This window comes from Corapipo altera, unplaced genomic scaffold, assembly GCF_003945725.1.
Source record: "Corapipo altera isolate COAL_440 unplaced genomic scaffold, ASM394572v1 52b, whole genome shotgun sequence".
Taxonomy (NCBI): Eukaryota; Metazoa; Chordata; class Aves; order Passeriformes; family Pipridae; genus Corapipo; species Corapipo altera.
The window spans coordinates 714,784-729,121 of record NW_020884922.1 but is presented as its reverse complement, the minus strand read 5'-3'; the positions used below and the strand labels follow the sequence as shown (position 1 = coordinate 729,121).

Here is a 14,338-nt window from a genome sequence, read left to right as displayed (position 1 = left end):
GCCATGGGGTCTGATGAGGCCTCATCACACCAGGAGCTCTGCTGGGGCTTGGCAGTGCCACTCACATGCCCCCAGCAGCCACTTCCAGCTCTCCCACAGCCACCATGGGGGCACTGCTAGAACCAACACCCTGGGGTGCAGGGTCATCTCCTGGGGCTGGCAGGAGGTGGTGATGCCCTGGATCACATGGGGCTGGGGGTATCTAAGCATCCTACAGCGAGAGTGTACGGGCAGAGAGTCTGGTACATTCAGATAAGGGGAGCTTACACACCCATAGCCTGTGAGAAGGATGTCTATGTGCATGTGGCACACATTTGGATCAGTTACAGAAGGTAATTTAGAAATTTGGAGTTGTATGTTACCATTTTATAAGTGGCAGGTATTGTGGTTATCTGCTGATTTTAAGCCTAAAAGTATAGTTCATTGATTGCTAGTTAATTACATATCATAAATAAATCAGTAAACTTCTTTAACCTTACTTAAACCTTGAACTGAACAGTTTTTCCCTGTAACATACTCCTTCAACAACATTTCTCCTCTACAGCACATCTGTTGAACCCTCAAACAAAAAACCAATCACTTTCTATCTAAAAGAAGATTGTTATTATTTTATGTTTCAGTCACTAGGAATTCCCATGGTTTTAAACTCCACATAATTCAGAAGCCTTTTTTCTTTTGAAATGAGTAAGAGGACAAAAAACTCTCTAAAGATTACCTTAAATTTAATTTCCTTCACATTCAAAGCTCTGCTGGAGTATGAAGGCTCCTTTAGAATAAGATAATGGACATGTCTCATAAATATCCTTTAGTGATAGCGAAAGGAAGAAGAACAGGAAAGAGACTAAATTATTGCAAGACCTGAAAGAAGAAAAAGAATTGACCTATTCTTGGACACTCCTTAGGAATTTCAATGTGTTCTGCTCATTACAGGCACTGGTTACCCAAGTAACTATTGGGTAATAAATCTGGAAAATGTGCATAAGAATAGTTCCTAACAAATAAAAAGATATCCTCTTACAACAGAATAGTATGACTCACGCATTCCAAACAGATTTTTTAACTTATTTTCTTAGAGAAATAAAACAGGCTGAAAATATGAGTGCAATAATGATGTTTTGAAGTCACGATCAAGAATTACATAAATTTGGCATTGAAAGGCACAGTATTAACAAGACAATAACTAAAACAACCTTTGTATGGTAGAAAATAAAATTTAGAAACATTAAAAAAAGTAATTAAAGATACTGGCACAGAATAATACTGGAAAAAACCTTCAGATGTACCAAAATTACAGTACAACCTTCAGAATGAAGACCTCATAAAAAGGATCAGGTATTTCCCTGAAATGCTACTCAGAGATCAAAAAATCAACATCCTGCTTCAAAACAGAGGCGAGGAAAGGCATCCAACAGGAATTTTTTTCTGGCTTTGACTCAAGAGTTTTCTTTGAGAAATAATGGCCCAGTGGGTAGCTCAGCCTGCTTTACCTTCCAAAGTTCCTCCATATTACACAAGGCTTTCACAGTCAAGGAAACTAAAATTGATTGTCAGATTAGAGATGTGATAAAACCCACTTTAAGAGTACAGAAATTTATTTTCTTCTTTTTATGAAATGAAAAGTCCCATTTAATCACACCTGCTCCTCCAAATCCTTAGATGCCACCTTTGCTTCAGGCAATAGTTGTGTCTGCCAGATAAAATGGTAAGCACTACAGGTCTGAACTTCTTCGGCTAAGGATGATGCAGACTTACTGTCTTTCAACAAATGAGTGACTGATCTAACTCTGGGACTAGTCACTAGATTTTCACCAAAGGTACCCAAATCCTCTTGCATATGGTCTCAGGAGAATTCTGACAATCCCTAAAACATCAAAGCACCTACTGTTTAGGCCTGACTCAGTTACTGGCTCAGACACATCCCCATGGTTCCTGCCTTCCAACTAGCTTTATCTAGACAGGCCTCAGATTTGCATGGAGTAGATCTAAACAAGGGGAAGACATTGCCCTTGCTATACTGACAGTAGTATTCTAAGAATTACCTGTAAATAAGACTGAAGAATCAAAAAACCCATCACTAATCCTCTCCAGAACACAGCAATCGCATTTTACATAGTATCATGTTCCCTAAAAGGCACAAAAAAGAGAACCACTTCCCTCACTGAATCCAAATAGGATTGGAAAGAAAATACCTAGTGTCAGGAATGTAACTTCCAACTAGGTTTGTTAAGAGGAACATGGTGAAGCAGTTGGAGTATAAGAGCTTACTTCTTCCTCTTGAAAATATCACAGTTTCTATACGTGGTTTCTAGATTTGGCCAGCTTGGGTGATGGTGCTGGGAATTCACTGCCTTGAGTCCCCCTGCAAATAGATACTGCCTTCTTAGTCAGGGCACCACAAAAACCCTGCAGTAATTAAACCCATAGTCATCTCTGCGGAAGAGAGCTGAGAGCTCTCAACCATCACACACCATCTTTTATCCACTCTAACTTCTTCAGGATGCCCAACTGCTGTCTTCATAGTGGTCAAAATAGCTCTAAATTGTGCTGTTGTATTGGAAATATCTAATATAACCCTCAGTGATGTGCCTATTAGCCACCCCTTGGATGACTGGAACGTGAATAGTCTTTAACATGCTCAGTGTTTGAGGAAACTTGTCAGAAGATCAAGTTTGTGCCAGCTTAAATTACTGGATAGAAAGTAGAAATTACTCTACAGATAGTTGTAGACAAAAAAAGCCCATAGTAGTTAGCACTTTTACTTGCAAACCAGCCAGTGATTAACACTTCCTACCAAACAAATCCAATCATTTCTCCCCATCTTTTGGCATCATATTTGTCTGCTATTGCACATCACACTATGGGAGTACTACCACCACAAGCAAATTAGTGATAAGGTGGGCACACACATAACCACCATCTCTTTCACACCTTCGATCTTTCAGTGATGTGACACACACCAGAATGACACATTTTTAGCTGGCTTACCTCATTCCTATTCACTGCAAAGTCCCCAATGCAATTCTAATCAACATAGTGTTAGGTACCCAGAGATGACAGTAAAAACATAATACTAGTGCCCTGTCAGGGAACTGCAGCTGAAATAATTGGAGATAGTGCAAGGATGTCATATCTCTGATAACTCTCACCCAAGGAGGGAAAAAACCCCAACAAAGCCTTTTATGTCAGAGGAACTGGACAACCACGCAACCAATGTCATGAAGCATGCTTGGGCTGGTTTAGCAGGTAGACAGAGGAAGCTCTTGCTCCAAGATGATCTGAAAGGCACTTACAAGTGGGACCTTAGGAAAGGGAAAATTAATACTTTCTGTGTTGTGTGCACCATGAGAGGAAGCACAGCAGGAGAGGGTGTGTGGCCCCAGCTGGAATGCCTGCCAGACACACTGCCATACAGGCCAGGGGCATCCAGGGTTGGCCATGGACCCATGATGGTTCCTGTTCAGCACCTGGGAGAGCACCTGTGCCCTCCCTTTCCCCAGCCCCCCGGCCCCTGGCCATTAAACTCCCCAGCCATGTCACCCCCCATCAGCTTCCCTTTAGGTCCAGAGCCAAAGCAGATCTGCTCTTGTGTCGCCTGCAGAAACTCCAATCCTATCACCACAACTTTCCTCCAAGAACAGTCCCCAGTCAGTCTACACCTAGTTCATCCTGAGCTAACCTTCTCAACTCAAGTTGCTGAGAAACAGTGGGTTGGGGAAGACAAGAAAGTGAAGGAAAAATTTGCATGATTTTCTGATATATATATATTGTATGTATTTACCATGAGTAACTTAAGAGAAGACACAAGAACAAGACAGGCAGTCTTCCAAAAAACTTGTAGATAAATCTGAAAGTGACGGTACCTTTCCTTAACATAAGGGTAGTCACGCTTCTTAGCAGTTACTTGCACTTATCTCCAAGATCAAGGCTCAGTGAAAATCTTTCATGCCAGAGAAAAAAGTAACAGTAGTTATAAAAGCATTTCAAGTTGTATATAGGCAGGAAAACTATTTTTCTTTTCATTGTTATCCTATATAAAACACCAACACTAAAAAGAGTGACAATAGACTGAAGCATTTCCTCAGAGATGGAGACTGCAAGAAAGAAACAATGGACTAATGAATTCACTAATGATATTCTACTGTTGATATGGGACAATGAGGAAGCAGGCATGGCTCCTTCGCAAATTGCTGATCAATGGATTTGGACTGAACACTTGGGCAAAGGCACAACAGTAGCTGAATGTACATGGAGACTAAAGAGGTTATGAAGGGAGAGAAAAGAAAAAACCAGAATACTATCACCTTTGGTACTCCTTAGAGAAAGCCAATTTCTAGTCTGAAATGTGCCATGCCTACAGTGACATTTGTCCATGTTAATGCTGCTTGAAGACCTGCAAGGGCATTAATGGTGGTGCTGACAATTCCTTTTAATCTCTATAGACCTGGTGGCAGCTAACAATTTTCATAGGAAGGAAAATTGTTCATAGCAAGGAAAGGAGTCAGCGTGTTGTCATCCTTGATCTTTTGCTGGATCAAATTTGCTTGGACTGGAATTACATAGAAAGAAAACCACTCATGAGTGGGAAGATTCTTTCTGTTAGAAATATTACATCACTGAGTATCAAGTAAAGAGAGACAGATTGAACATAATAACAGAAAAACTGATCAATGTTACACCTGCAGGATACTTTCTACATAAAACAGAGATAGCAGTAAGCATAGGAGGAGTAGGGTGGAGGGGATGCTACTTTGCTTCCCTGAACTAAAGACTTCTTGCTTTGTTCAAAAATATTAGATCTGGGTACTGTCACATGAGTTATCTGCAGGGGCATCCAGCTTGTCTCAGTCTACAATGAGACTTTTCCTGTTTTCCTGTAGGAAAGAAACAGAGAGTGCCAGAGACAGCAAAAGTGCATGTTATACACTCCATCTTCCACGCACGGCTCAAGGCTGAGCACAAGAAAAGAAAGAAAAGAAAGCCAAGGTGTTACTGTTGGCATTGTCTAGAGCAAGATTCTGTCCTTTCGACTCCACTTTTATGACAGAGATCATAGAAATCACTGAACAGTTAGGGTTGGAAGGGACCTCTGAAGATCATCCAGTCCAACCCCCTTGCTAACGCTGGGTCACCTAGAACAGGATACACAGGAACATGTCCAGGTGGGTTTTGAATGTCTCCAGAGAGAGAGACTACATGACCTCCCTGGACAGCCTGTTCAGTGCTCTGCCAGCTTCAATGTAAAGAATTTCTTCCTCATGTTGAGGTGGAACTTGTGTTGTAGTTTATGGCCATTGCTCCTCATTCTGTCACTGGGCACCACTGAAAGGAGTCTGGCTCCATCCTCTTGGCACCCACCTATGAGATATTTAAATGAATTAAAAAGATTCCCCTCTCAGTGTTCTCTTCTTTAGACCAAACAGGCCCAGCTCTCACATTGTCTGTTCATATGAGAGATGCTCCAGACCCCTCATCATCTTTGTAGCCCTCCAGTGGACCTTCTCCAGTAGCTCCTTGTCTTTCTTGAACTGAGGAGCCCAGAACTAGACAAAGTACTCCAGATGTGGCCTCACTAGGGCCAAGGAGAGGAGAAGGATCACCTCCCTCAACCTGCTGGCCACACTCTTCCTGATGCATCCCGGGATACCATGGACCCTCCCGGCCGCAGGGGCATTGCCAGCTCATGGTCAGCTTGTCATTCACCAAGACTCCCAGGTCCTTCTCAGTAGAACTGCTCTCCAGTGGGTCAGCCCCAACCTGTACTGGTACTTTGGGTGATTCCTCTCCAGGTGTAGTACCCTACACTTGCCCTTTATAAACCTTGGGTTAATAAAATCTGAAGCCAGTTCTTGTGTAGTCTTTTCCACTTCAAAAGCAGGGCTGTATTTTGAATTATCCACATCAGAAACAGCCAAACACCACAGAGGGATGGAAAAAAAACCCCAAAACAGACCAGTCTTCATACAACTATTTATTGTCAATATATGTCCTTTCCCAAAGCTTAAAAAGTCACCAGCACCTGAAGACATGACAGAAGGGGATGTTGACTGAAAGTGCATTTTTTCCTGGAGGTCAGAATTTTCCTTAGGCAGTACTGTGAACTGAATGAAATCACTGATTCATTAATTTTTTTTTCTTTCAAATGAAATATTAAATCTCTTCTTGAAGAAGTCTACAGCAAGGAGGTCCAATTAAGCCTCTGATCTCACTGGAATGTCAAATTGCCCCTACAGAGGACTCTCAAAACACAGAGTATCACCCAGGTACCAATGACCATGGGCCTGGATTTGCCTGGCAGCATAATCAGACCTCTTCAGACTTAATTTTAACATATCTTTGAATCACCAAAAGAAAGAAAAAACACAAATTCGAAAAAATCGCAAGTGTGGCTTACAAGATAACATAGACAAGGTGTTAGAAGAAGGGCTCATCCTTTAAAAGTAAACCAGTATGTATAAACATCAAAAGATATATTACAAAAAGTACAATAACAAAAAATAAGTGACATACGTGGACAATAAATGGGATTTCCACAACAGCTCAGCAAATACTCACAACAATAAGGAAATGTCTTTTTCCAGAACTACCATAAAATCCTTCACTTAGCTTTTAATGGTTGGAGCCACCAGCTAGTCTAGAAGATACTCCTCAAAGAGGCTTTCTAAGAGTAATGATTAATGAGGTTTCACTGACAGTTTTTTTGAAAAAATTTCAGCTAGCTACATGCCTCTAATGAGTGTTTAAGTCTGAGAAATCAGTATGTTATATTTAAGAATTTCTTTATTCACTATATGCATGTAATTACCTCAGAGAAAACTCATGTTTTTTCGGCAGTATCTAGACTTCTAAAGTTAAAAGAACAACAACAAAAGAGAAATGGACACCATGTTTACATGAACCTGACTGCATATAAGAGAAAACAAGATTGCTGCTGCTAAATTAGCATTATGTCATGGGAGAACTAAGCCTTGCCTAATCCTTATTACTAAACTCCAGAGAGACCTACACAGAAACCAGAGGGAAAGAAGATACCCAGCAGAGAAAAAATAACGCAGTGAAATGATGCAACTAAGGCATAAGAGAAAAGAGCAGAAAGTTCATACTTAAAACCCAGCCCGCAGGGGTGCTCAGTGCTCTGTAAACAGAGAGCCCAGCACTCGTGATATTCACTGAAAGTATCATCCCCAACTTATAAAGGCAAACTGCACGGCTTTTCCTCAAGTAATTGCATTACTTCTTACACTTTTTGAATCAATTTGTGATATGTTGTCTCACCTGAACCTGACCCAGAAGAATAATCATCATCATCAATTGGATAGACGCCTGATGCTTCTTCAACAGAGCTGTTGTCAAGGTATAAATCTTTATCAGAGGTCAAATCTGTTCTCTGGAAAACAGATAAGAGGGAATGGTTAAAAAGATAACAGTTCTCCAGCATAGCAGTCTCTTTATCTTCAGTTCTATTTTTTAAGTTGTTGATGGCACACTGAAGTTTATACTTTCAGATTATGCCCCACATTCATTTAAGTTGTTATACAAATTTGTAAAAATTACAGCATAAAAAAACAAATCCAAGGCCGCACAATGAAAACCGCACTTCATCTTATTAAATGCATGAATGAATAAAGAGGATTTGCAAATACACTCTTCAGAGCTCCTGTAACAAGAAAGAAGCAAACCCCAGGACTGAAGCCCTCTGTTGAGATCTCAAATATACAAATCTATAGGCTGTCATGTGAAGTCTGTTCATTTGATCTCAAACGGGAATGAACAACAACATGTATCAAAAACTACCTCAGAGGTTAGTTGAGCCAAATGTCACAAAACTCTTTAGAAATTAGAACAACTGGGACTACAGAATACAAATGTTTCTAAGACAGTGCTATTGATTAAGGATTACCACATTTTCAGCCGGATCAGGCAGCATGATGCTCCAATTCCTAAATGAACAAGTCTCTCCCAAAATTTAACTGCAGCTTCAATAGGCTAAAAATTTGGTTTCTAGTAACTGGCACCAGATTTTTATGTCTGCAAGTATTTCCCCACTAAAGAGAGATTCTGCTAAAATCAGCTGAAAATAGAACAAGGTATCAAACATCTTTTAAACTGACAATTCAGGCTTTGAAATACCAGCAACTGCCTTCCTCCACAGCTTTCCTAACAGAGAATAAACTTCCTTATGAGAGCCATGTATCTTTGATGACTGAGAAGGTACTATTATTGCTATTACTTTTACCAACATTTCTGTGAACACCTGCTTGTGACAACTTATTGAAGAAAGTATGACAGTTCTAAATGGATTTTTGAGTAAAAAAACCCCCAAACACCAAAATGCTATACCAAAATGCATCTATTCTGTATCTCATATAAGCACCCAAAACTGCTGCTCTGAGTCCCAAATGTTTCCACCTTACTTATTACTGCATGGCATTGACTGCCAATTTTATTCTACCCAACATTCACTGAAGCTTTTCTAAAGGAGTGCCAAACTTATGTATGGGGTAACTCCTGTATGCAAAGACTCATATCAGACTTTCCAAGGTAACTTTTCTTTCCAGAGATCTAAAAAATATTGTTGAAAACATTTTTTACTTCTTTTTAGGGGGTTTGTGGCAACAGATTCCTGTTTTAAGCTTCTTCACAGCAAAAAACTGCTCTTCAGTTTTATCTGCAATAAAAAATTATTCTTCATGGAAAGCAGAGAGGCCATCCTGATTATTAGTGTATGTCAGAGTAAAAAGATCTTTGCACCAGGGGTACCTTACACATCTCTGGACAGCTCTAAACTAAAACAATGTTACCCTGTTTTTCTTCTACAGAGAAAAGAAAAATACCATGATACTTCGTCAAAGTCTTCTCCTTCTATGGCCACTTTTCCCCCCACATGGGACATGTTGGGGGGGGGAGGGGGAAAGAACCCTGGTTTTAATATAAGTTTACAAAAGGCATGCTCTCATCTGCTGTTGGTTCACATGGTCTGCCTGGAACTGGCTGCAGTCCAAAGCAGAAATTCAAGATGATGTCTGGTCACCATCAAATGATTTAATTCCTTTAAAAGATGTCTCCAAAGGAAGTCATGAAGTACTGTGGTAGGTGTATAGGTGGTATTGTAATTAAGACACAGCTGAGACTGTTTCCGTATGGGAAAACAACTCCCTGTCACGGGACAAATATCCTGCTCTTGATCCAGCTGCCACAATGGACCAAGCCACTTCACCCCACTTTACTTTCAGACACAAGCATGGTACAAAAGAGACCACTCCTTAATATCAGGCAGGAAAAAACAAAACATTTTGAAAAGGAAATGCAGGTGGCTGACCATGAGTCTAGAAAAGCCACACAATATTCAAAAGATATCAGAAGCAGTAAATGTTACCCAATGCCAAATTGGGAAAAAAAAATTGAAGACCTACATGCAGGAATTTCCTAACAACGGAAATTGCATTTGGCAAGAGGTGAGAAATAGCCTGAGTTTGCAAAAGTTAGTGAATGAAAACTAATCTGGGAACAGAAGCATCACACATCCATCCCCCGAATTTTTTGTGTTAAATAAAAATATGAATTTACCAATCAATTTATTCCCTAGACCATTTCCCTTTTCTTTCTATGCCAGAAGCAAACTTAGTAAAATTAAAAAAACCAAATAAAACCTCCAATCACTCTCCCCTCCCCTGTCAAAACAAGCAGTACTGTTTTCTTGCTCTTTCCAGCCTCACAGAGAACACAGAGAAGACAGAAATGACTCCTGGCAGCTCTTGTAACAATTCAGTTCCGGTAAGACAGCTGAGCAGCTAACCCAACCTAGCCCAAATTGCAAGTGCCTGGGCAGCCAGGCTCCCCACCATCATATTCACTCCCTTTCTTTCGATGAATTATGGCTCTTCAGTTGCCAAAAGCTTTTATTTTTTACAATGCTGAGATGTTCTCAGGATTTAAACCAGCTGAAAACAGAGGAACAGAAAAGGAAGAAAAGCCTGGGTAGCTTTCAGCCCCAATTTCAGAATCCATTGTATTTTTTTTCTGGGGATGTAATGGATACAATGTGAAACAGTACTTAGTATCTAGTACTGTGGATGGCACAACTCCACCAGAATGAGAAAACTATTCCCCACAGTATTACAGACCTAGTACAATATTTACTATAGGAGAAATACATGGTACAGTGAACTCCAAATGCATCCAGATCAGACAACAAGTTCCATCTGAGGAAGATGCTTTGTAGCCTCTCTGGCCAGAGCCCCTTGCTTCTGCCCACTGGTGGAACTCAAGTAGGACACAAGCACCCTCTCAAACCAAAGGCACAAAGGGTGAACAAGCACCCTCTCAAACCAAAGGCACAAAGAAGCATACTCTAGCTTAAAAATCCCCAAGCACCTGCACAGACAAATGCATTCACTGCACTGTTCCCAAACAGACTCTCTTTGCAAGCTGGCGAGTAGACTCTGGGTAGGAGCACTCGCTTTACACCCACAGCTTGTACCTTTTATCCCAGTTCTTTAGAAGCACATGGCTGCCTTAGATAACTTGGAATGAAAAATGCCGTAAGGCTAAGAATAAAAAGAAAAGTCCAACATTAAACAAAAAATACACAGCCATTAAAAATAATTCTGTGAAGATTAAGCTTAGAAAAATGAGAGATGGTTAATGAAAATAAAAGAATACTTCACGGTGCTTAAGTGAGTATCAAGCACTGAAGCCATGCTTTGCAATTTTATGCTATGTAAAAATAAATCTGATTTAGTATTTGCTCTAGAAATGTTTTCTTGATTGTCAGCTGGGAATCCATGGGGGTCCATGGACTACTTCCAGGGTGTTCACAAAAGAAAAGTTGGGAAAACAAGTCTGTAGTCAGTAGGCTTGGACAGAGAAAGGTCTGTACTAGCATTTCAATATGCTTCGGAGGAAAAAAAAAAGTTTGCAAATTCTAGCTATATAAAACTATTTTTAGTTTTTATGAAGGCCAAATATTTAAGGGACTATTACCTATAGCTAACAATTGAAATCTAAGCCCTCATATCACTTTTATGTAACAGCCTTATTTTCAGGCCTATTAAAGCAGCAGGAACACCAGGCAAGGATGCCTCTGTTATCAGTCCTTTAATCTGGCCCTGAAGCCACAAAAACTGCTCGTTACCTCTTGACAGAGATTGCATTCTCGTCCATCATTGTTATCCCACTTATGTTTTTATTCCAAGAATATAATGCTGCAAAATCCTGTGACCCAAATACTTCACATGCTGCATACCAATGACCACTGATTCCTGTCTGGCTATTGACTACAGTGGCATAAATCTAAATCTCATGGATGTAGTGTAGATTAGCACCCATTAAGTACTAGATAAAAGACATTTTCATACCAGTAATATGTTGAATTTGAAATATCAAAGTCTTTATTTTACTAAAGCTTACATTCAAAGTAATTTTTAATTTAATAAATTTAGATAATCCAGGACATATTAAAAACAAAAAAATACCCAAACCCAAACACTCATTTTGACAGTAAATGAGAGAGGAAACAAAGCAAAAAAGGTTTTCTTGTATCATCATCTCACGAAAGGCATAAATCATTCATCAAAATTACAGCGGAAAAAAACTGAAAAACAATAATCAGACAACAGGAGGGTTGGGAATGGATGGCACATTTCATTCAAAAAAAAGAACAAAGCACCCTGTCATAGCCATTCCCTTTTTCAGTGCTGCCGTTACTGTCTGTCCTCCCATTACGTGGGGGTGATTTAGGAGTAAGACTTTACACACTTTGATGGCATCTGGATGAAGCCAAGAAAGCTGGTGAGAGGAGTAATGAAGAAGTAATGTCTACCATGGCTGTCATGGCTGTTTGAAACTCAGACACAAGAGCAATGAGTAGCTGACATAGAAGGAAACATTTTATTATTTACAGATGCACTCAAATTTTTATTCTCTGACTTTTTGAGTATATGCATGGGAGAGAGAATTTGAGATTTGCAGCTGGGTTACTAATGGTACATTGCCTCCCTTTTTCCCTAGATGGAATTCTTTTAGATGTAACCTGTTTAGTATGCATGGAACCAGAGACTAATATTTAAAAAGTGATGTTATATTACAAATATCTAAGCCGGGGGCCTCTGAAAATTTGCAAGCATTACAGCTATTGATCAGGCAGAGATCTTACACATTAGAAAGAGAAAGAAAACAGATTTTCCTCTTCTATTAATAAATAGTACAGCTACATGCTTGCATAAAAGCATGCTCAGCTGGTGAGTCTCAGTTCACAAGAGTGATGTATTCTTTATATACATTACATTTTTGGAAAGCTAACTACCTGAATACCTAAAGCCTCAGGGCCATTGCAGAGGTTCCCATTGAAGGCTAGAGAAAAGGCAGTTGTGAAGAAGTTGTATTTCTCTCTAGGCTTCCTGCAAAAGGAATTATGATCTGTCACCTAACAGGAGTTAGTCCTAACAGACCTCGGCACTGCTGACTTTGAAGCAGGCAGGTATCTTCCCATCACTGTTTGCCAATTCTTTGCTTTCCTGGTGTCATCACACCAGGAAAGCTGTCTCACAGGTGAGACCACCCCATTAAGAGTTTGTTAACCTTGACCAGGAATCAGTCACGATTTTAAACAAAAAATCTGAAGTTCAAAACTTCAAAATCAGATTTCTACCTCAGTGCACCAGATTTTCCCACAGAAACATGCCAACCAGAAGAGCATCCACTTTCCATTTTTCATCATGTTACTGGTTCTCAGAGATGAGCCTCTGCCAGCTCCTTCAGTCTGCAATTCCCTATGCTGCCCACATGTACCCAACTACAAACACGCAATTTTGAAGGAGGATTTTATGTTACAAGGTATGTTTAGCACTAATTGTCTTAGTACAGATGCCTGCCTTTCCTTTCACTGATATGCCCTACAGCTGTGAATAGAAGAAAAGGAGAGAAGTAGTCCCCATTATTTCCTTTCAAGGTGACACTGGCACTTTGAACAACTCGCAACACAAACTTTTCCATGCAAACCCCAGCTCAGTCCACTGCGCCAACCATGGTGGGGCCTTCTGCAAAAGTGGTGGTGGGAGGCACAGTGGTGGGCAATTGTGGAATTTTCTGAGAAATAAGACACTAATAATTGGTGACATCATTTAAGCAAAACACTCTAAGGACTCCCCATTTTCTCCCTTGGAGAAACCATACTGATTGCACAATGGTGATGTTAGTAGAGTGGGTACTGGCCACAGGGAAGCTGCCCTGCACCACAGTCTGGGTAATTGTCATCACAGCAAAAATATTCTTTCTGTAACACCAGGCCCCAGATTGATTTTTCCAAGTTTGAGAGCAAGGTTTTCATACAGAAGCCAATATCTGCATTGCACATTTCCCCCAAATAATTTTGACAGTTACCACCTCCCAGTGTTACCTTAGAATGGGTTAAAACCCTCCAAACAATCCCCAAGGCTGGTCCCTTTCCATGCCAGTCCTCATGCTCATTGGCATGCCCAATGTGAAAACCAACCTTGCAATTGGAACTGCCTGGACTGAATTTGCAAAAGCCACCATCTCGCCCACCACTGCCTTTGGCCAATTAAATAACAAGCTTTGATTGCCATGACTCATTCTGGAAAGCTCATTTACACAAGGACATTTGTTGCCCTTCTTCAGGTAAAAGTGGAAGAGTAAACTGTCTTTGTATAGGTGTCCCTACTAGTGTTGTGTTTGCCTCCAGGGACAGTGTTGGTGCCGGCAGCGGCACAGCAGGATGTCATCCTGTATGGTGCAGAGCAGAGCCACTACCACAGCTGGAGCACATGCCAGAAAGATTATTCACGCTCCTTGTACCTCATGTATAACTTCCTGATGCTGCACAAAACTATAGCTCTAGGCCTCCAATCTCTCACGACAGATAAAGAAAGGGTTTGACCGCTCGTGGCTGCTGAGGAAAGGCGGAGAGCCCAAAATAAACACAAGTACTGCAAACTGCTTCTACTACTGCTAGCTTCAACAATAGAGGAGTCCACCAAAAGAGCTGATTTACAGAGACTGCCTCATGTCAGAGCCAAGAGCCTAAATATGTTGGCTTTTAAGATGCACACAATCTGTTACGCCAGACTAATTACCAAAACAGAGGCATATTTGACAGAGACTGCATTAATAAAACAACTCTTGCTGGTGTGAGGCATTTCAGCAGTCTATGCCATGGCTCACAATACAAAAATACACTGCATCCAAGAAGACACCAACAAGCTACCACCACGTCAGCGACTGTTCACTCACGGCCACATGCCAAAGAAATTACAGTGCTGCAGTTGATAGATTTAAGTTCACACTCTTCACAAAGTTACAGAAACTCGTGTGCCTGTTTTCT

General features: G+C 40.5%; 1 protein-coding gene across 1 annotated transcript in view; it reads right to left on the bottom strand.

Annotated features, from left to right (window-relative positions):
• Window positions 1-14,338, bottom strand: part of SDC2 (syndecan 2) — a 61,254-nt gene that overhangs the window by 4,931 nt on the left and 41,985 nt on the right. The window contains exon 2 of the mRNA XM_027656946.1: window positions 7,273-7,384. Within this exon, the coding sequence (XP_027512747.1) occupies window positions 7,273-7,384 (112 nt within the window). The remainder of the gene's footprint in view (window positions 1-7,272; window positions 7,385-14,338) is intronic.